The sequence below is a fragment of the Uloborus diversus genome, chromosome 2 (assembly GCF_026930045.1).
Source record: "Uloborus diversus isolate 005 chromosome 2, Udiv.v.3.1, whole genome shotgun sequence".
Classification (NCBI taxonomy): Eukaryota; Metazoa; Arthropoda; class Arachnida; order Araneae; family Uloboridae; genus Uloborus; species Uloborus diversus.
In genome coordinates this window covers 14,484,533-14,506,488 of record NC_072732.1, presented here as the reverse complement: position 1 = coordinate 14,506,488, position 21,956 = coordinate 14,484,533, and the positions used below count along the sequence as shown (strand labels likewise).

General features: G+C 35.2%; 1 protein-coding gene across 1 annotated transcript in view; it reads right to left on the bottom strand.

The window, feature by feature from the left end:
- Positions 1-979: 979 nt before the first annotated feature.
- The window catches only part of LOC129217743 (calcium release-activated calcium channel protein 1-like), a 25,855-nt gene continuing 4,878 nt past the window's right edge, over positions 980-21,956 (bottom strand). Inside the window, exon 2 of the mRNA XM_054852082.1 lies at positions 980-5,555. Coding sequence (XP_054708057.1) covers positions 5,058-5,555 — 498 coding nt within the window. The 3' untranslated portion in view covers positions 980-5,057. The remainder of the gene's footprint in view (positions 5,556-21,956) is intronic.

Here is a 21,956-nt window from a genome sequence, read left to right as displayed (position 1 = left end):
ATGTCAACTACTTTTATGGGTTCAAACATATTAAAGCCCTTCGTGATTATTTCGAACAACTACTACACAGCCTCATTGGGAAAATATATTTTGAAACCAATCGTCGGTTCTATGGCAACAAGCCAATTGGGAAATAAAATGGATATCGAGTTTCAGCTCGGATAAAATAATGCCATTTTAAGCAACAGGTGATTGATGAGGTTGCGAAAAATGTACAAAGCGCTGTTAAGGTGATTCATCAGATTTTTAGAACGGTTATAGAGATAATTCGTTAGCATATTTTTTTTTCATTTGATGTTGTTGCTCAGAATCGCATATTTCTTCATTCCTATAGTTTTCAAGAATGTTAAATGTAAACATTTTAAAAAAAAAATTCTTTCAGGGGCATGAGCGTGAGTGGCAGAATTGACTGGCTTGAAAGTAGAATGGGGAAACAGTGATATAATTAATTCATTTCTGTTTTAGACTAAAGATGTGTTTATTTCAAGCTTTTAGTTATTTAAAGCAGTATGTTACCGCCCCTAAGCCAGGGCTAAGGTAGAAATACATCATCCCATTGGAGCTGAGAGTGTCAACAAACTGGTAGTGACATCTGCCTCCAGCTCGGTTATTCACTAATCCAGATTGATGAGTGGTAGTAAGAACGAAACTGCAGTGTCTGGATGTGATAACCGGGCTGTCTGGCAGGGGCGTGCACAGGAGGGAGGGGGGGGGGGGAGAAAAGACACTTGTTGATCTGGGGCCGAGCCTGAAGGGGGCCCAATATTTTTAAAACTGTGCATGACTATAGGGGGCCCGGGAAAAGTCATTTGTGACAGGCCCCAAAATTTCTGTGCACGCCTCTGCTGTCTGGTATAATATCGCACAAAGGTTTCTGAGTTAGGCATTTAGTATATTTGCCGCCATGTTTGGTCAAAACTACAAAAAAAAAAAAAAAAAAAACTACTATCTTTTACCTTTTTTTTTTTTTTGATGCACTTTTAGTTTATTTTTTTCAAATTGGTGTATTTGGGACACTATTTCTGAATAGATGTATTTGAAATGTAGGTTAAGTAACAAGTACTTATTTGGCGATGCCATTATGCATTTCTACATTTTAATGAAATCTTTCGGAAAATAGAAAGAAATAAAGCAGAAAATAGTGCATGAAATACACCGCCAGCTCAGTCATTTCCAGCCGAGGACTGCAGTTTCGTGCTTATTAGCACTCATCAGCCCGGCATAGGAAAGTGACTGAGCTGGAGATGGAAAACCTCTTATGGAAGCCAAGAGGGCCAAACAAACTGGTAGCTAATGTAGAATTAGCACAGACCAGCCGAGTGACCGAAGCAATGGTTCGGTTCAACTCGAAAATTGATGGCAAGGCATGGTATATTCATTTTCAATCATTAAAAGTTTCATCAAAATGCAAAATAATCCGTCAAATAAATGTATTGAAAAAAAATCCACGATTAAACATAAACAATTCCGGTAAAATTAAATCTTGAGGAGCCAACATGACAGCGTCGTAAGTTATATTTTTCGGTTTCCGCCAATTTAAAGTAAACAAGAAACAAGTCGCCAAGTGCCAATGTGTCCCTATTCTATGAATGTCGAATTAGCAAAGGAAAAATTCTGACTGTTACGCCTACTGCAAGTTTACTATTCCTACCAACAACAACAGAGCAACATCAAAAAGAACTAATGTATATGTCATCACAGATAATGATAGATGCAAAAACTTGCACAAAATATAAATTTACAGTTAAAAAATCCAACAATCCACCTATACTAATTTTTAAAATACCATACTTCTCAAATACAGTCGTATAAAATTCACATTTTGCACTGTTATAAAACTCACAAAACATATCTTCAGTGTCTTCTTACAATATTAGGTAATGACCTGTACACTTAAATCCAGTAATTTTACTTAAAAACATATATTTAAATATAATCGGGGCGAACATAGCAGTGTTGCCAGATGGTCAAATCCAGATTTCCCCAATTCCCTTCCAACTTTTCCCCAAAAAGCCATGTTTTCTATCAAAATTCCCCAAATTCAAAAATTATTTTTCCACTAATATTTTCATAAAATGAATCGACTTCCTCTAATATTTTTGTCTCTTGAAAAATTTTTTTTCCCCAAATAGTCAAATTTTCTTACAAAATTCCCCAACTTTTTTTTTTTTTGTCTTCTTTGTCTTTATCTTTCTTTACTAATAATAAAACTGTAAGTCTCTCTGTCTGTATATCTCTCTGTCCGGATCTCTCTCTGTCCGGATCTCTCTCTGTCTGTCAAAATCTCTGTGCGCATAGCGCCTAGACCGTTCGGCTGATTTTCATGAAATTTGGCAAAGAATTAGTTTGTAGCATGGGGGTGTCCACCTTTAAGCCATTTTTCGAAAATTCGATTTTGTTCCTTTTCTATTCCAAGTTTAAGAACATTTTTTCGAGCAAAATTATGATAAAATGGATGAGTAAATTACCAAGTTATCATAACATGGAACCGTAACGTGGGCAAGCCAATGGACGAGATATTCATCATGCATTATTTGTAAGTATACAGGGGAACCAAAAGACCTTTTAATTTTCCACTACGGGCAAAGCCGTGCGGGTGCCACTAGTCATAAATACAAACGCCTGACCGAGATAAGAAATAACCAAATATTTTTTTTCTACTCGCATTTAATACTCTGCTTCTGTATGTATATTTAAACTAGGATTTTTGTATACATTTATCCAAGAACGTTCTTCATCACTTATTTTTACCTTATTCACGTATCAAAACTAGTTACTCACGCAGAACATTAATGCGAATTCCGTAGCATAATATTCCACATAATGTGAAATGCGAATTCCATAAAGTTGAGCAAAGCTAAACCAACGTTGCTAAATACAAACAACTTCTTCACGCGAATTTAAATACGAAAAAAAATCTTTTTTCCCGAGGTTTTTTTCCCCCCCAAAAAAAAAATGTTTCCCCAAAGAATTCCCCTCAAAACCCATTTCTCCAAAATTTCCCCAGAGAGCACCAGATTTCCCCAAAATGGGGAAATTTCCCCCAATCTGGCAACACTGGAACATAGCCTGTCAGCGTTGTAATACTGTCGTTAGGATCTACATAGCCTTCACAATGCTGCTAGGTTAGCCAAGAAAACAGCCTCTAAAGTTTTATGCGCAGCTTATATATTAGTGGAGGTTTGTTTTCGGTGGCTCAGCCCAGCTCAGCTCAGCTTCAGCTCGGTGGCTATGTGGTACTGGATTCCCATGCACTCCATCCCGGGTTCGATACCTCTTGAAGAATTCTTTTTCTCACTTTAATGTACCTCCCTTGCTCAACCTTGCAACGTCTATTTTTATGGACAGGTAAAGAATCTAATATAGCGTATACAAAATTGTGCGTATCTCGTTGAAAATCATAGAAAAATAAATACCCGTGAAGAATGCATAAAAATACAATCAATAGTTCATCATCAACTTCATTGAAAATTTTCAATAAAATCATTCGGTATGCCTGGTATGCTTTCAAACTTTCGGACAAAAGAGAAATTTTCATGAATAGTAATGAAGCATGTTTCCCCACGAACCTTTAACGGAGAAGTTGCTCCAGTAAACAATCTTCCTTTACACATCGAGCAAGTTGTCAAAACAGTTTTTGTTTTCCATGTTTTTATGATGATTATCATTCTGGTGTATGTATATAAATAGATAACTGATAAATAAAAACTAGATTGTTAAATTTTATACACAAATTAACAAGTCCTACCCTAATTTTGTTGCCGTGGTAATTCTAATCAGAATTAATAATTGACTAATTTAACTCTATTTTCTCTATTAAAAATACATTATGTATTTAAAAATAAATTATATTTCCTTCAATTCAAATTTCAATTAGCGCTGTAACAGTCGCTTTATAAATTTATATTAAAAAAAATCCTTCGAGAGGTATTGAACTCGGAATGGAACGCACAGGAATCCAGTACACTGACCACATAGCCACTGAGCTGCTGCTGGCGAGAAATATCTCCTGTTATATATAAGCTGCGTGTAAAATTTTAGAGGCTATTTTCTCGGAATGTTCAGGCTAGTGCGCTTTATTACTTTACTGTGTGTATACTCTCAAGGGTTACTACTAATCTGCTGAATTTCATCCCGATCTGAATTTCCGAGACCATAAGGTCTCCTCGTATGTGTTAATGATCTAAATTGAAACGAGCATGGGGCCAACCATAACAAAAATAAATGCCGAGTTACCGGGGTAGTCGAGCTATCCGCGGGTCGAGTTACCGAAGTTTCACTGTATGTTAAAGAGTCCCCAAAGTCATGAAATTTCAAATTCAGAGACAAAATATTCTACAGCAGTTCATACTGATCCTAATTTGAAACATTCATCACAGTTACTAATCTTAGTTTGATCGATTGCTTATCGATTTAAAAAGAGCACCGGAATTGGCGAATTTATGGATTAAAATGCATTTTCTCATGGAGCTGTCCATAAATGAAGTCACATTTTCCCAACATTCTCGACCCCATCCCCTTTGTCACAGCTTTACCTCCCCTCCCTTTGTCCCATGTCAGGCTATTTTTCATATCGTTGCCTAAAGCATCAGAAAGACATGTTACTGTTATTCCGAGGGCCTGTAAGCCCCCTGGCTCCAAGCCTCCCCAAAATGATGAACTATATAGAAATGTGTACTAAAATATGGCTTTAATTTGTTTGTTACGAAGTTTAACATCAATAACAATTTATGAAGTGTATAGCAGTGTGGCTTTTAACATTAAAACAGCTATTTTTTGCCATGTGTACCCTAGCCTGCAGCATATGCAATTAGACAAAAGGTGTGTGTTTGCAACTCTACAGCACTTATGTCGAATGTACTGCTCAGGTGGGACACTGAAGGTGTGCCTGGCTTACTGTCCTAAAATTTCTATATCGGACCCTGGTTATTCCTGCGATTAGATAGACATATTTTCACCCAAAAAAATGTGTGATGCCGCACTTTCACAAAACCCCATCCCCCTCAAAGTGTGACATCATTTGTAGACAGCCCCCAAGTAAAAAGAACACATGGAAGTTACACAGTCAAAACAGAATGCTCTGAACAGCGGTCTGCTCCGTCTCCTTGCAGACGATTAGCCAAGCATTCCAATTCCCTCAACCCGTGCTTGGACAGCTCAAATTTATGCGCTACTAAAGTTCTATAGAAGTGAACAGCAAACGCCAACAACAGGAGCACCACAGGGAACAGAACTACAGTTGTGGCCCAGGCAGCAGTGAAACTGAATTCGAAGAACTTGACCCAACACAAGATCGCGATTTCCAACAAGAACAGGAGTATGCCGAACACGGTGGAAAAGGCCCAGGCTGTCTCTATGTACCAGTGTAGTTTTTCGTGTGGGGATTCTGATATGGAACAGGGGGCGCTGGTGACGGCTTCTATGTGTGGCAAGATGCAAGTGGATATCAGCAGGGCGAGCATGTGGACGGCGACAAGCAGCGTCGTGCAGACACAAAATGTGATGAGCAATGCTTCAGGAACTTCCTGGCTCAGCTGTACTTCCACCATGGCAACCTGGAAAAGATACCACTTCTTTACGCTACGCGAGACATTATCTAGTAAATGAATATATGTACTACTGAAACTTTCAAAAAAAGCTTTTTTTTTTCTTTTACAAAAACACACTAACAAGTACTGTTCGTTTTCCTTAGCTGAGACTTAACGCCAATTTGCGCATGCGTCAGGTCTGCTCTGATTTTATCAAAATAGGGAGGGAAACCCGGAAGTAAAAGGTGCAAAATAACGTGTTCAGCAGTTCTTCCAATGTAGAATCGAAAAAGACAAAGATAGCAAGCGCAAGCGGTAAGTGTTCATCCTCAACCTATCGCCCCTTTTTGAAATGGAATCTGTCTTGAGTGGTAGTCTTCGCTTTCGATAACAGACAGTATTAAATTAGTTTTACGAAACAGTGAAATTTTCCAGAATCGAAAGCTTGAAGTAAATTTTCCAAAATATAAAACAAAGTAACGCAGAGTCGGAGGAGGGGAGAGTCGGAAGATGAGGACATGCTATCTTAGAGCAGGAATCATAAATAGAAGGAGCAAGTCCAATCATTGGTTCAGCCTAAGCTTGGGCAAAGATCTCAAGTCACGTGACTTAACAACGATGAACGGTTGACACGTTTTGTATGAAACTAGCGAAAGAAACCTGATTTCTTCCACAATGCTTCGCTTTAAAATTTATCATGTGACTTGGTGTCTTTGTTTCACAAATGAAAATCTTCAGTCCCCCCATTTTATCTCTTCTTGATGTATGCTACGTTGGACATGGAAGGAACTAGAATATAGTTTTCCTACTATATTCTAGTACGAGAACTAGAATATAGTATTCGCTAAGATATAGTTTTCCTACAGATGGCACGCATATAGAACCTTTCTACCTAGCTCTACTTCTGAAATATAAGTGATTAAAGTTATACTATACCCATAATTTTTAGTCCAGCCAAGGGCGTGCACAGACATTTTGGAGCCCGTTACAAATAACTCTCGCGGGACCCCTCCATAAAGTTTACCCTACGACCCCTACATATATTTCATCCCTCATTTTAAAAAACTCGGACCCCTTTCAGGCTCGGGCGGGCCAACAGGTGTCCTTTCTATCCCCTTTGCACGCCCCTGGGTCCAGTCATAATCTAAATAAAGAAAAGGCTAAAATTGCAAAGCGCGATGCAGTTCAGATTTTTTTTTTTTTTTTTTTTTTTTACGTTGTTTGAGTCAGTTAGGGTAGTGTAAATCTAAGTTTTCAGTTTTCAAAGACCTGTGTTTGCTGCGTAACACGCAAAAAATTATGAAATTCGCTATGAATCGCTCGTGACATGGGAATAAGTGACAGAACGGTGAGGTGAATAGCAAAAACTGGAACTTACACGGAAGTCAAACAAGTTCTAAAAAGTTCAGCTTCTTATTGGAAAAAACTAACTCGTACGAGACTTCAAAGGTTCCGTAAACTTTTGAGACGGGCCGCAAGACAGTGTGGTCTGATGCGGAATTTTCCTAATTCGTGGAAGAGGGCGTAAAAATAAATCAAAAAGTGTACCAGAGGGACCTTCTTGAAACTGCGGTACTTCCGTGGGCCCAAAAGCATTCCGGAGCATTGGATGTTTCAACAAGACTCTGCACCAGCTCAAAAGGCCAAAACGACACACTGGCAAGGCAAATTTTCTAGACATAATTTCATCTCACGAATGACCACCCTACTCGCCGAATCTCAATCCCATGGATTACAGTGCATGGTCTATCTTGGAGTCCAGAGCATGCACTAAACCACACAAAGCTTTGGAATCTCTAAAACAATCGCTTCTGTGGAAATGTGATGGATTAAAGTAAAAGACTTTAGGCTCATTGTTGAAAATTTCTGCAAGCGTTTGCGCCTTTGCATTGCTGCACACGGCGGTCACTTTGAAACCAATTAAATTTATTTATTAGTACGAGGGTACTCATCATTATTTGTTATATTTTGCCAATTTCTTAATTTTTATAAAGGTTTACGAAAAATTTCATGATCGGGGCTTTTGTGCCGCACCCTGTATAAGTTACCCGTAGTAGGAAATCATGCCGATTTACGATATAGCATACGCGGAAGCTCGCGTGCACAGGAGATATCAGAGGCTCTTACAAACAGTGCCGTACAATTGACCGTCTTTTTCGACGTACGAGATCCGCTATTTGTTGAATTTCTTGAGCACAAGAGGATCATTACCTCAGATGTGTACCGTGAGACACTTCAAAGACTACTCAGGTTCATCAAGATCAAAAGACCAGGGCTGATCACGAAGAGTGACTCTGCTCCACGATGACGCGCGTTCACACGTCTCCAGGGTCACCCACTGGCCAAGTTCAAATGGGAGCAGCTTGACCATCCACCCTACAGCCCGGGCATGTCGCTCTGCGTTTTCCATGTGTTTGGTTCTTTGAAAAAGCATCTGACAGAGGGCGTTTCAACTCGGAAGGCGAACTCAAGTAACTGTGAAGTACTAGGTCTCGTCAGGGACACAGAAATCTTGGGAATAAGAAATACTTCGGTCAGTTAATCAGTGGGATCGTGGTGCTCAGGCCTATAGTGAATACTTTGAATAAAGTCTTCCCTTAGACCCACAGTATCGTTTGGTACCTTTTCATTTGAACAGCCTTTATAAATAAAGATAGACACAACACTAAAAGTGTAGGGACACTTTCAAAAATGTACATACAGTGGAATATCTGAACACTTCCTAATATGAACAACCCGATATTCTGAATACATTTTGATGGTCCCGGTGAAATTCCATAGACTTAATATAGGCTGACTTTTCTGTACTCTGAACACCCTATAATATGAACGCTATTTTCAATCTCCTTCAATTATCGCCTCTCTATATAATGAACATGTTCACAATTGGAACTCGGGAACTCCTATATGAATCAAATTAGAAAGCCTAAAATACATTGACGATTTTGTCACTGATTGCATGGCATTAAAGAGAAAATGGATAGAGTCAGAAGAAAAATTATTTTCCAGTGATATTACTGCATCACATGAAATCACTCAGCTGAGCAATATGAGCCTGAAGTTTCTGCCACTGGACTATATTTCAAGAATCCAACCATTGTGTCAAGTTGTATTCAAGACCTTTACCTTCAAGCAAAATGCAGCTGAGAATCACCCGGAAACATTAGTATTTGGATGGTAACACGTACCTTGCATGAGGATATACGATGCAAAAACAGATAGTTGTACTGCAATATTTTATTGTTGAATGTCACGTTAAACTTTTTAAACTAAAAGAGCTGATGTGTGCATCACATGACTTCCTTTTACTCCAATTTAATGTCATTTTCTCATTATTGGCAGTTTTAATGTGATTCAATAGTTTACTCTCTAAATATCACCAACATTTCCCAAATTCAAACCAGATTTAAAAAAAAAAAATTAAAAAAAAAAAAAAATCGTCAAATTTGTCGCCAAGTTGGCGACAAAACTTGGCGACCAAAAGATTGGGGTTCGATCGTTAAGTGTCCGCCAAATTATAACACCACTTGAGTTTACATCGAAATTAACAATGATTCCCCCCCCCCCCCCCAAAAAAAAGGGGCAAAAGACTCCCTTTGGAACATACGAACCAAATTTCAACTTTCTACGACATTCCGTTCTTGAGTTATGCGACACACATACATACGTACATACAGACGTCACGAGAAAACTCGTTGTAATTAACTCGGGGATAGTCAAAATGGATATTTCGGGTACCTGTACGTTCCTAGGCACATATCCACGTGTGGTCAGGTTGGAAAAAAAAACTCAACGTTCATTTGGGGGTGAGCAAAATGGAAATTAAGGCTGATTTTTATTTTTTTTTTGCGAATACAATACTTTCTTTTTTGTAAAAGGAAGTAAAAAGAAATAAATAAATGCAAGATTTTGAAGTCTTACAAAGTTGAATTAGACATTGCACCAGCTACCAATCCAAAATTCAAATCCTCTACCTCAGCTACTGGTATAGCTCACTGGGCATGGGCCAAGTACTGAACATAGCAGGGTTGGCAAAAACCCGGGTTTTTTCAAAAAAGCCCACGGACCCAGGGTTTTTTTTAAATAAAACCCAACCAAAGTTGGGTTTTTAAAAATAAATGTGGTTTTTTTTGTCTTTTTTTAGGGAAAATGTGGGGGTACTTGTAGCATATTGTAGCGTAAGTATATGGACAAAGTGTAAAAAGTGTCTTCGGGTAAAAAAAGCTGGAAAACTAGTTAAAATTTAGCGTTTTCTGAAGAGAAGTATAAAAGACGAAAAAAACCCAAGAATGGTGAAGTTTGAGGTTTTTTAATTTTCATTATTACCAACAGTTAAGGCAAAGTTACTTCTCAAGTGATAAAATCTATTGTTTGTTTTTAATTACTACATTTTTTCTTTGCATTTTACTTTATTGTATTTCATTTTGTTATGCAAAACTACTGTAGAACCTCAAGTAGTTTAAATCCCTTTTTACGAAATTCCACCTCAATCAAGACATTTCTTTGAATTTTATGTTGGCTGTTTTTCTATTTATGTGTACAGAGTAAGAAATACTAAACTTTTCGTAACATAATGAAAATACTGTACCCGTTCTGTTTTCTGTCGACCGTTTGAAAAATCTGATTATTTCTAAAAAATATACCTTGTGTTTATTCGAGATTTGTGACGTGTTGGTTAGCAGAAAATAATTCACGTGAAAGCCTTTTAACTAGATTAGTTTCCTCTGTACAAGCTACAAATATTGAGAAAATCAGACGTGACAGGACTCGGTCAATATAATTTGAGTTATTTATTGACCAGTTAAAGAAAAAAGTTAAATACATTTATTTAAAATCTCTGACGTATTTTTTTAATGCCGTTAAGAATTAAGAAATACTATTAAAGTTCAAAGTTCATTTTTTATGTTCATTGTCTGTGGTGGTGAAGAACAAATAAAAAAGAAGTTTAAATTGTGAAAGTATTTAAATTAATTATTTTTTTAAAAACCTTCTCAGAAAATTTAAAAAAAACCCTAAAGTGGGTTAAATAATGGGTTTTTTTAAGTGGGTTTTTTCAAAAAAACCCATTGGGTCCAATTCGGCCAACCCTGGAACATAGTCTACTAACACAATAGAATACATATACATGCATTACCCAGTCTCTCTCTATAATGAACACCCCCATAATCTGAACACTTTTGTTCGGTCCTAAGAGTGTTCAGAATAGAGAGAGAGTCCACTGTTTTCACATTTAGCATCATAACTTGCATAGTTTAAGAGTTGTAAAAGAAAAACTAAAAAACGTCCGAAAAATTCGTAGTTTGCGTGTTTCGCAGCCAGCAGATTTTCGACAACTGCAAACTTAGATTTGCACTGCCTTAACTGACCCAAAAAACATGTTGAAAAATCAGAACTATACAACACGCTTCACGATTTTAATGTCTAATATAACTGGACTATTTGGAACGCCCTGTACATCAATTGTACTAGTTCAACGCAAATTTAAAAGCTTGTCTATGTCCACTTTACCTTAAGTTTAGATTCTTATCCATGTAGTTTCGTCTAATCCCGAGTTCAAGTTCTGCTTGCAAATTTAGTGCTGGAAAGAATAAAACTAAAATCTCTTATTTTCAAACTAAGTATATGCTATGGCTTCAAGATACATCTTCGTCCCACACCCTCAGAGCAACACTAGGATATCTTACTGTTATTGCTGGGATTACATGTCTCACTGTTGCTCTGAGGCGACGATATAAGTTTTTTTTCAATCCCATATTATTTCTTCCACTGATTTCATTTATGATGTTGCCATCCATTTGTTTTTCAGTGGATTAATCCAGCACTACAATTTGAGAATCTCATCTGTAGCCCTACATCAAACGACTTGTTTTCGAAAAGTCATTCAGTTTCTTTCAGTTCTTTGCGTTCTCTAAAAATATTAAGGACATCAGGGGTGTACGTTCTCCCCAAGGGCGATTGAGTTCCCTAAAATAGGATCAAAAATCCTGTCAAATTACCAGGGCCTGAAGATGTCAGGGATCTCAAGGCCAAATAACTTTTTGGGACCCCCTGTATTCTAACTTTACAATTTTAGCCATTGGATAAAACAATTTTAGTCATTGACAAAAACATTTTTTGCCATTTGGGGGCCTGAGGCAAGGGCATAATCAGCCTATCTGGTAACCAGGCCCTGAAAATTACTCCCCCTCCCCTAAAAATTTCAGTGGTGTAGTCTGCACCATGGACCTCCCCCCCTAATGGGCGGGGGGATAAGAATATCATCTGCAATTTTTAGATGATTAACTGATTCAGTATTTATTTTATTCTACTCCTTGTTCTTATTATCCTTGTACTTATTACTTCCTTTTACAAAAAAGGAAGTATTGTATTCGCGAAAAAATTTTCACTCAAAAATCGCCCTTAATTTCCATTTTGCTCACCCCCAAATGAATGTTGAGTTTTTTTTTCGATTCGACCACATGCGGAAAAGTGCCTAAGAATGTATAGACACGCGAAATATCCATTTTGACCATCACCGAGGTAATTACAACGACTTTTCTCGTGACGTCTGTATGTATGTGCGTATGTGCGTATGTATCTCGCATAACTCAAAAATGGTATGTCCTAGAAAGTTGAAATTTGGTACATAGACTCGTAGTGGGGTCTAGTTGTGCACCTCCCCTTTTGGTTGCTTTCGGATGTTCCTAAGGGGGTCTTTTGCACCTTTTTGGGGGGAAATCATTGTTAATTTCGATGTAAACTCAAGTGGCGTTACAATTTGGCGGACACTTGGCGATATATCGCCAGTCTTTTGGTCGCCAAGTTTTGTCGCCAACTTGGCGGAAAATTTGGCGATTTTTTTTTATCTGGTTTTAATTTGGCCATCGTTTTTAATATTTAGAGAGTAAACTATTGAATCACATTAAAATTGCCAATAATGGGAAAATGACATTAAAATGGAGTAAAAGGAAGTCATGTGAGGCACACATCAGCTCGTTTATTTCCTCGTTCCCTAATATCTTCGATTTCATTTTTAGAAAATTGTTTTGTTTTATGAAACTGATCACTATTATGATATGCAATATTTTCCCATACTTTACTCCTTATATAAAAAAAACTCTAGCTATATCTCTAGCAACAGCATTAGTGAGTTCATCACAAACATGGCAAGCACAAGTATGAACAAGTGTTGAAAGATTTTTGTTCATATTGTAGTAGGGTCATTCCATGCGAAATGAGCAAATCAGCTGTGGCTGACATGTCACAGATTTCAATGAAAATTTTTTTTTAGGTAAACCATACATATCTATAAGGGAATGCAAAGTATGGAAGTTTAAAAACTGTTTGTTGCTTTGTTATTGAAATTAGAAGTTGATGCTTACGCTAAGCCTAAACAGTCCATCACTACCAGTTTGCGACTCAATAACTCCATAAGTTATAAACGTACACTTAAAAAATAAACATTTCCTCATTCTATAAACAAATCTCTATTGGGAAAGAGCAAAGTAAAATTTATTCGGATCTTTTTTTGAATCTGAGATATTAACAAAGATTGAAATTCTGCCAATTTACTTCAGATTTTAAATCACTCTTCTAGCTCTTTTAATGAAAAAATAACAGTAAAAATAATTCAGATTGAAAAACTATCTATAACTAACTATCTGCTCCAATTTAGTAACTGTTTATTAATTTCTTGATGACGAAATTGTACTTTAAAAAATCGAAAATTTCCAAAAATTTCATTTTTTCCCCTGTTTCAGATGTTTTTTTGAAGATGAGGGAATACTCTAAATTTACTCAATTTTTTTTTACGTAACATATTGAAGTGTCTTTTAGATGCTACTAAATTTTAATCATTGGTATCAGCGTATTTTTGTTACTAGAGTAACTTGAACTAAGCTAAAATTTCATTAGTTACTTCATTTTATTTTGTAAGTTTAGCACAACTAACCGTTTCTTTCGTGTTTCATTTTCTCAAAAGCATGTTTATGAAGTACAGTCTGAAATGTACATTTTTTTAATTGAAATAAATGTTAGTTTTACTTGTTTTTGCATCATTTAGTCGTTTATCTAATTCTTTGAATTCTCGTAATTTCACATAAGGGTCAATCCATACAGGTTCCATACAATACAAACTACTCATTCATGCTGGAAATGACTGAGCTGATGGTGTATTTCATGTATTTCTGCCTTAGCCCTGGCTATTGGGCGGTAATTTACTGAATATACTCATTCATGTTCAAATATTTCTAAGTTATCAAATTAAAATAATTATTTTGAAAATTACAGTATGTTTTTTACTTCCTTTTACAAAAAAGGAAGTATTGTATTCGCGAAAAAATTTTCACTCAAAAATCGCCCTTAATTTCCATTTTGCTCACCCCCAAATGAATGTTGAGTTTTTTTTTCGATTCGACCACATGCGGAAAAGTGCCTAAGAATGTATAGACACGCGAAATATCCATTTTGACCATCACCGAGGTAATTACAACGACTTTTCTCGTGACGTCTGTATGTATGTGCGTATGTGCGTATGTATCTCGCATAACTCAAAAATGGTATGTCCTAGAAAGTTGAAATTTGGTACATAGACTCGTAGTGGGGTCTAGTTGTGCACCTCCCCTTTTGGTTGCTTTCGGATGTTCCTAAGGGGGTCTTTTGCACCTTTTTGGGGGGAAATCATTGTTAATTTCGATGTAAACTCAAGTGGCGTTACAATTTGGCGGACACTTGGCGATATATCGCCAGTCTTTTGGTCGCCAAGTTTTGTCGCCAACTTGGCGGAAAATTTGGCGATTTTTTTTTATCTGGTTTTAATTTGGCCATCGTTTTTAATATTTAGAGAGTAAACTATTGAATCACATTAAAATTGCCAATAATGGGAAAATGACATTAAAATGGAGTAAAAGGAAGTCATGTGAGGCACACATCAGCTCGTTTATTTCCTCGTTCCCTAATATCTTCGATTTCATTTTTAGAAAATTGTTTTGTTTTATGAAACTGATCACTATTATGATATGCAATATTTTCCCATACTTTACTCCTTATATAAAAAAAACTCTAGCTATATCTCTAGCAACAGCATTAGTGAGTTCATCACAAACATGGCAAGCACAAGTATGAACAAGTGTTGAAAGATTTTTGTTCATATTGTAGTAGGGTCATTCCATGCGAAATGAGCAAATCAGCTGTGGCTGACATGTCACAGATTTCAATGAAAATTTTTTTTTAGGTAAACCATACATATCTATAAGGGAATGCAAAGTATGGAAGTTTAAAAACTGTTTGTTGCTTTGTTATTGAAATTAGAAGTTGATGCTTACGCTAAGCCTAAACAGTCCATCACTACCAGTTTGCGACTCAATAACTCCATAAGTTATAAACGTACACTTAAAAAATAAACATTTCCTCATTCTATAAACAAATCTCTATTGGGAAAGAGCAAAGTAAAATTTATTCGGATCTTTTTTTGAATCTGAGATATTAACAAAGATTGAAATTCTGCCAATTTACTTCAGATTTTAAATCACTCTTCTAGCTCTTTTAATGAAAAAATAACAGTAAAAATAATTCAGATTGAAAAACTATCTATAACTAACTATCTGCTCCAATTTAGTAACTGTTTATTAATTTCTTGATGACGAAATTGTACTTTAAAAAATCGAAAATTTCCAAAAATTTCATTTTTTCCCCTGTTTCAGATGTTTTTTTGAAGATGAGGGAATACTCTAAATTTACTCAATTTTTTTTTACGTAACATATTGAAGTGTCTTTTAGATGCTACTAAATTTTAATCATTGGTATCAGCGTATTTTTGTTACTAGAGTAACTTGAACTAAGCTAAAATTTCATTAGTTACTTCATTTTATTTTGTAAGTTTAGCACAACTAACCGTTTCTTTCGTGTTTCATTTTCTCAAAAGCATGTTTATGAAGTACAGTCTGAAATGTACATTTTTTTAATTGAAATAAATGTTAGTTTTACTTGTTTTTGCATCATTTAGTCGTTTATCTAATTCTTTGAATTCTCGTAATTTCACATAAGGGTCAATCCATACAGGTTCCATACAATACAAACTACTCATTCATGCTGGAAATGACTGAGCTGATGGTGTATTTCATGTATTTCTGCCTTAGCCCTGGCTATTGGGCGGTAATTTACTGAATATACTCATTCATGTTCAAATATTTCTAAGTTATCAAATTAAAATAATTATTTTGAAAATTACAGTATGTTTTTTACTTCCTTTTACAAAAAAGGAAGTATTGTATTCGCGAAAAAATTTTCACTCAAAAATCGCCCTTAATTTCCATTTTGCTCACCCCCAAATGAATGTTGAGTTTTTTTTTCGATTCGACCACATGCGGAAAAGTGCCTAAGAATGTATAGACACGCGAAATATCCATTTTGACCATCACCGAGGTAATTACAACGACTTTTCTCGTGACGTCTGTATGTATGTGCGTATGTGCGTATGTATCTCGCATAACTCAAAAATGGTATGTCCTAGAAAGTTGAAATTTGGTACATAGACTCGTAGTGGGGTCTAGTTGTGCACCTCCCCTTTTGGTTGCTTTCGGATGTTCCTAAGGGGGTCTTTTGCACCTTTTTGGGGGGAAATCATTGTTAATTTCGATGTAAACTCAAGTGGCGTTACAATTTGGCGGACACTTGGCGATATATCGCCAGTCTTTTGGTCGCCAAGTTTTGTCGCCAACTTGGCGGAAAATTTGGCGATTTTTTTTTATCTGGTTTTAATTTGGCCATCGTTTTTAATATTTAGAGAGTAAACTATTGAATCACATTAAAATTGCCAATAATGGGAAAATGACATTAAAATGGAGTAAAAGGAAGTCATGTGAGGCACACATCAGCTCGTTTATTTCCTCGTTCCCTAATATCTTCGATTTCATTTTTAGAAAATTGTTTTGTTTTATGAAACTGATCACTATTATGATATGCAATATTTTCCCATACTTTACTCCTTATATAAAAAAAACTCTAGCTATATCTCTAGCAACAGCATTAGTGAGTTCATCACAAACATGGCAAGCACAAGTATGAACAAGTGTTGAAAGATTTTTGTTCATATTGTAGTAGGGTCATTCCATGCGAAATGAGCAAATCAGCTGTGGCTGACATGTCACAGATTTCAATGAAAATTTTTTTTTAGGTAAACCATACATATCTATAAGGGAATGCAAAGTATGGAAGTTTAAAAACTGTTTGTTGCTTTGTTATTGAAATTAGAAGTTGATGCTTACGCTAAGCCTAAACAGTCCATCACTACCAGTTTGCGACTCAATAACTCCATAAGTTATAAACGTACACTTAAAAAATAAACATTTCCTCATTCTATAAACAAATCTCTATTGGGAAAGAGCAAAGTAAAATTTATTCGGATCTTTTTTTGAATCTGAGATATTAACAAAGATTGAAATTCTGCCAATTTACTTCAGATTTTAAATCACTCTTCTAGCTCTTTTAATGAAAAAATAACAGTAAAAATAATTCAGATTGAAAAACTATCTATAACTAACTATCTGCTCCAATTTAGTAACTGTTTATTAATTTCTTGATGACGAAATTGTACTTTAAAAAATCGAAAATTTCCAAAAATTTCATTTTTTCCCCTGTTTCAGATGTTTTTTTGAAGATGAGGGAATACTCTAAATTTACTCAATTTTTTTTTACGTAACATATTGAAGTGTCTTTTAGATGCTACTAAATTTTAATCATTGGTATCAGCGTATTTTTGTTACTAGAGTAACTTGAACTAAGCTAAAATTTCATTAGTTACTTCATTTTATTTTGTAAGTTTAGCACAACTAACCGTTTCTTTCGTGTTTCATTTTCTCAAAAGCATGTTTATGAAGTACAGTCTGAAATGTACATTTTTTTAATTGAAATAAATGTTAGTTTTACTTGTTTTTGCATCATTTAGTCGTTTATCTAATTCTTTGAATTCTCGTAATTTCACATAAGGGTCAATCCATACAGGTTCCATACAATACAAACTACTCATTCATGCTGGAAATGACTGAGCTGATGGTGTATTTCATGTATTTCTGCCTTAGCCCTGGCTATTGGGCGGTAATTTACTGAATATACTCATTCATGTTCAAATATTTCTAAGTTATCAAATTAAAATAATTATTTTGAAAATTACAGTATGTTTTTTACTTCCTTTTACAAAAAAGGAAGTATTGTATTCGCGAAAAAATTTTCACTCAAAAATCGCCCTTAATTTCCATTTTGCTCACCCCCAAATGAATGTTGAGTTTTTTTTTCGATTCGACCACATGCGGAAAAGTGCCTAAGAATGTATAGACACGCGAAATATCCATTTTGACCATCACCGAGGTAATTACAACGACTTTTCTCGTGACGTCTGTATGTATGTGCGTATGTGCGTATGTATCTCGCATAACTCAAAAATGGTATGTCCTAGAAAGTTGAAATTTGGTACATAGACTCGTAGTGGGGTCTAGTTGTGCACCTCCCCTTTTGGTTGCTTTCGGATGTTCCTAAGGGGGTCTTTTGCACCTTTTTGGGGGGAAATCATTGTTAATTTCGATGTAAACTCAAGTGGCGTTACAATTTGGCGGACACTTGGCGATATATCGCCAGTCTTTTGGTCGCCAAGTTTTGTCGCCAACTTGGCGGAAAATTTGGCGATTTTTTTTTATCTGGTTTTAATTTGGCCATCGTTTTTAATATTTAGAGAGTAAACTATTGAATCACATTAAAATTGCCAATAATGGGAAAATGACATTAAAATGGAGTAAAAGGAAGTCATGTGAGGCACACATCAGCTCGTTTATTTCCTCGTTCCCTAATATCTTCGATTTCATTTTTAGAAAATTGTTTTGTTTTATGAAACTGATCACTATTATGATATGCAATATTTTCCCATACTTTACTCCTTATATAAAAAAAACTCTAGCTATATCTCTAGCAACAGCATTAGTGAGTTCATCACAAACATGGCAAGCACAAGTATGAACAAGTGTTGAAAGATTTTTGTTCATATTGTAGTAGGGTCATTCCATGCGAAATGAGCAAATCAGCTGTGGCTGACATGTCACAGATTTCAATGAAAATTTTTTTTTAGGTAAACCATACATATCTATAAGGGAATGCAAAGTATGGAAGTTTAAAAACTGTTTGTTGCTTTGTTATTGAAATTAGAAGTTGATGCTTACGCTAAGCCTAAACAGCCCATCACTACCAGTTTGCGACTCAATAACTCCATAAGTTATAAACGTACACTTAAAAAATAAACATTTCCTCATTCTATAAACAAATCTCTATTGGGAAAGAGCAAAGTAAAATTTATTCGGATCTTTTTTTGAATCTGAGATATTAACAAAGATTGAAATTCTGCCAATTTACTTCAGATTTTAAATCACTCTTCTAGCTCTTTTAATGAAAAAATAACAGTAAAAATAATTCAGATTGAAAAACTATCTATAACTAACTATCTGCTCCAATTTAGTAACTGTTTATTAATTTCTTGATGACGAAATTGTACTTTAAAAAATCGAAAATTTCCAAAAATTTCATTTTTTCCCCTGTTTCAGATGTTTTTTTGAAGATGAGGGAATACTCTAAATTTACTCAATTTTTTTTTACGTAACATATTGAAGTGTCTTTTAGATGCTACTAAATTTTAATCATTGGTATCAGCGTATTTTTGTTACTAGAGTAACTTGAACTAAGCTAAAATTTCATTAGTTACTTCATTTTATTTTGTAAGTTTAGCACAACTAACCGTTTCTTTCGTGTTTCATTTTCTCAAAAGCATGTTTATGAAGTACAGTCTGAAATGTACATTTTTTTAATTGAAATAAATGTTAGTTTTACTTGTTTTTGCATCATTTAGTCGTTTATCTAATTCTTTGAATTCTCGTAATTTCACATAAGGGTCAATCCATACAGGTTCCATACAATACAAACTACTCATTCATGCTGGAAATGACTGAGCTGATGGTGTATTTCATGTATTTCTGCCTTAGCCCTGGCTATTGGGCGGTAATTTACTGAATATACTCATTCATGTTCAAATATTTCTAAGTTATCAAATTAAAATAATTATTTTGAAAATTACAGTATGTTTTTTACTTCCTTTTACAAAAAAGGAAGTATTGTATTCGCGAAAAAATTTTCACTCAAAAATCGCCCTTAATTTCCATTTTGCTCACCCCCAAATGAATGTTGAGTTTTTTTTTCGATTCGACCACATGCGGAAAAGTGCCTAAGAATGTATAGACACGCGAAATATCCATTTTGACCATCACCGAGGTAATTACAACGACTTTTCTCGTGACGTCTGTATGTATGTGCGTATGTGCGTATGTATCTCGCATAACTCAAAAATGGTATGTCCTAGAAAGTTGAAATTTGGTACATAGACTCGTAGTGGGGTCTAGTTGTGCACCTCCCCTTTTGGTTGCTTTCGGATGTTCCTAAGGGGGTCTTTTGCACCTTTTTGGGGGGAAATCATTGTTAATTTCGATGTAAACTCAAGTGGCGTTACAATTTGGCGGACACTTGGCGATATATCGCCAGTCTTTTGGTCGCCAAGTTTTGTCGCCAACTTGGCGGAAAATTTGGCGATTTTTTTTTATCTGGTTTTAATTTGGCCATCGTTTTTAATATTTAGAGAGTAAACTATTGAATCACATTAAAATTGCCAATAATGGGAAAATGACATTAAAATGGAGTAAAAGGAAGTCATGTGAGGCACACATCAGCTCGTTTATTTCCTCGTTCCCTAATATCTTCGATTTCATTTTTAGAAAATTGTTTTGTTTTATGAAACTGATCACTATTATGATATGCAATATTTTCCCATACTTTACTCCTTATATAAAAAAAACTCTAGCTATATCTCTAGCAACAGCATTAGTGAGTTCATCACAAACATGGCAAGCACAAGTATGAACAAGTGTTGAAAGATTTTTGTTCATATTGTAGTAGGGTCATTCCATGCGAAATGAGCAAATCAGCTGTGGCTGACATGTCACAGATTTCAATGAAAATTTTTTTTTAGGTAAACCATACATATCTATAAGGGAATGCAAAGTATGGAAGTTTAAAAACTGTTTGTTGCTTTGTTATTGAAATTAGAAGTTGATGCTTACGCTAAGCCTAAACAGTCCATCACTACCAGTTTGCGACTCAATAACTCCATAAGTTATAAACGTACACTTAAAAAATAAACATTTCCTCATTCTATAAACAAATCTCTATTGGGAAAGAGCAAAGTAAAATTTATTCGGATCTTTTTTTGAATCTGAGATATTAACAAAGATTGAAATTCTGCCAATTTACTTCAGATTTTAAATCACTCTTCTAGCTCTTTTAATGAAAAAATAACAGTAAAAATAATTCAGATTGAAAAACTATCTATAACTAACTATCTGCTCCAATTTAGTAACTGTTTATTAATTTCTTGATGACGAAATTGTACTTTAAAAAATCGAAAATTTCCAAAAATTTCATTTTTTCCCCTGTTTCAGATGTTTTTTTGAAGATGAGGGAATACTCTAAATTTACTCAATTTTTTTTTACGTAACATATTGAAGTGTCTTTTAGATGCTACTAAATTTTAATCATTGGTATCAGCGTATTTTTGTTACTAGAGTAACTTGAACTAAGCTAAAATTTCATTAGTTACTTCATTTTATTTTGTAAGTTTAGCACAACTAACCGTTTCTTTCGTGTTTCATTTTCTCAAAAGCATGTTTATGAAGTACAGTCTGAAATGTACATTTTTTTAATTGAAATAAATGTTAGTTTTACTTGTTTTTGCATCATTTAGTCGTTTATCTAATTCTTTGAATTCTCGTAATTTCACATAAGGGTCAATCCATACAGGTTCCATACAATACAAACTACTCATTCATGCTGGAAATGACTGAGCTGATGGTGTATTTCATGTATTTCTGCCTTAGCCCTGGCTATTGGGCGGTAATTTACTGAATATACTCATTCATGTTCAAATATTTCTAAGTTATCAAATTAAAATAATTATTTTGAAAATTACAGTATGTTTTTTACTTCCTTTTACAAAAAAGGAAGTATTGTATTCGCGAAAAAATTTTCACTCAAAAATCGCCCTTAATTTCCATTTTGCTCACCCCCAAATGAATGTTGAGTTTTTTTTTCGATTCGACCACATGCGGAAAAGTGCCTAAGAATGTATAGACACGCGAAATATCCATTTTGACCATCACCGAGGTAATTACAACGACTTTTCTCGTGACGTCTGTATGTATGTGCGTATGTGCGTATGTATCTCGCATAACTCAAAAATGGTATGTCCTAGAAAGTTGAAATTTGGTACATAGACTCGTAGTGGGGTCTAGTTGTGCACCTCCCCTTTTGGTTGCTTTCGGATGTTCCTAAGGGGGTCTTTTGCACCTTTTTGGGGGGAAATCATTG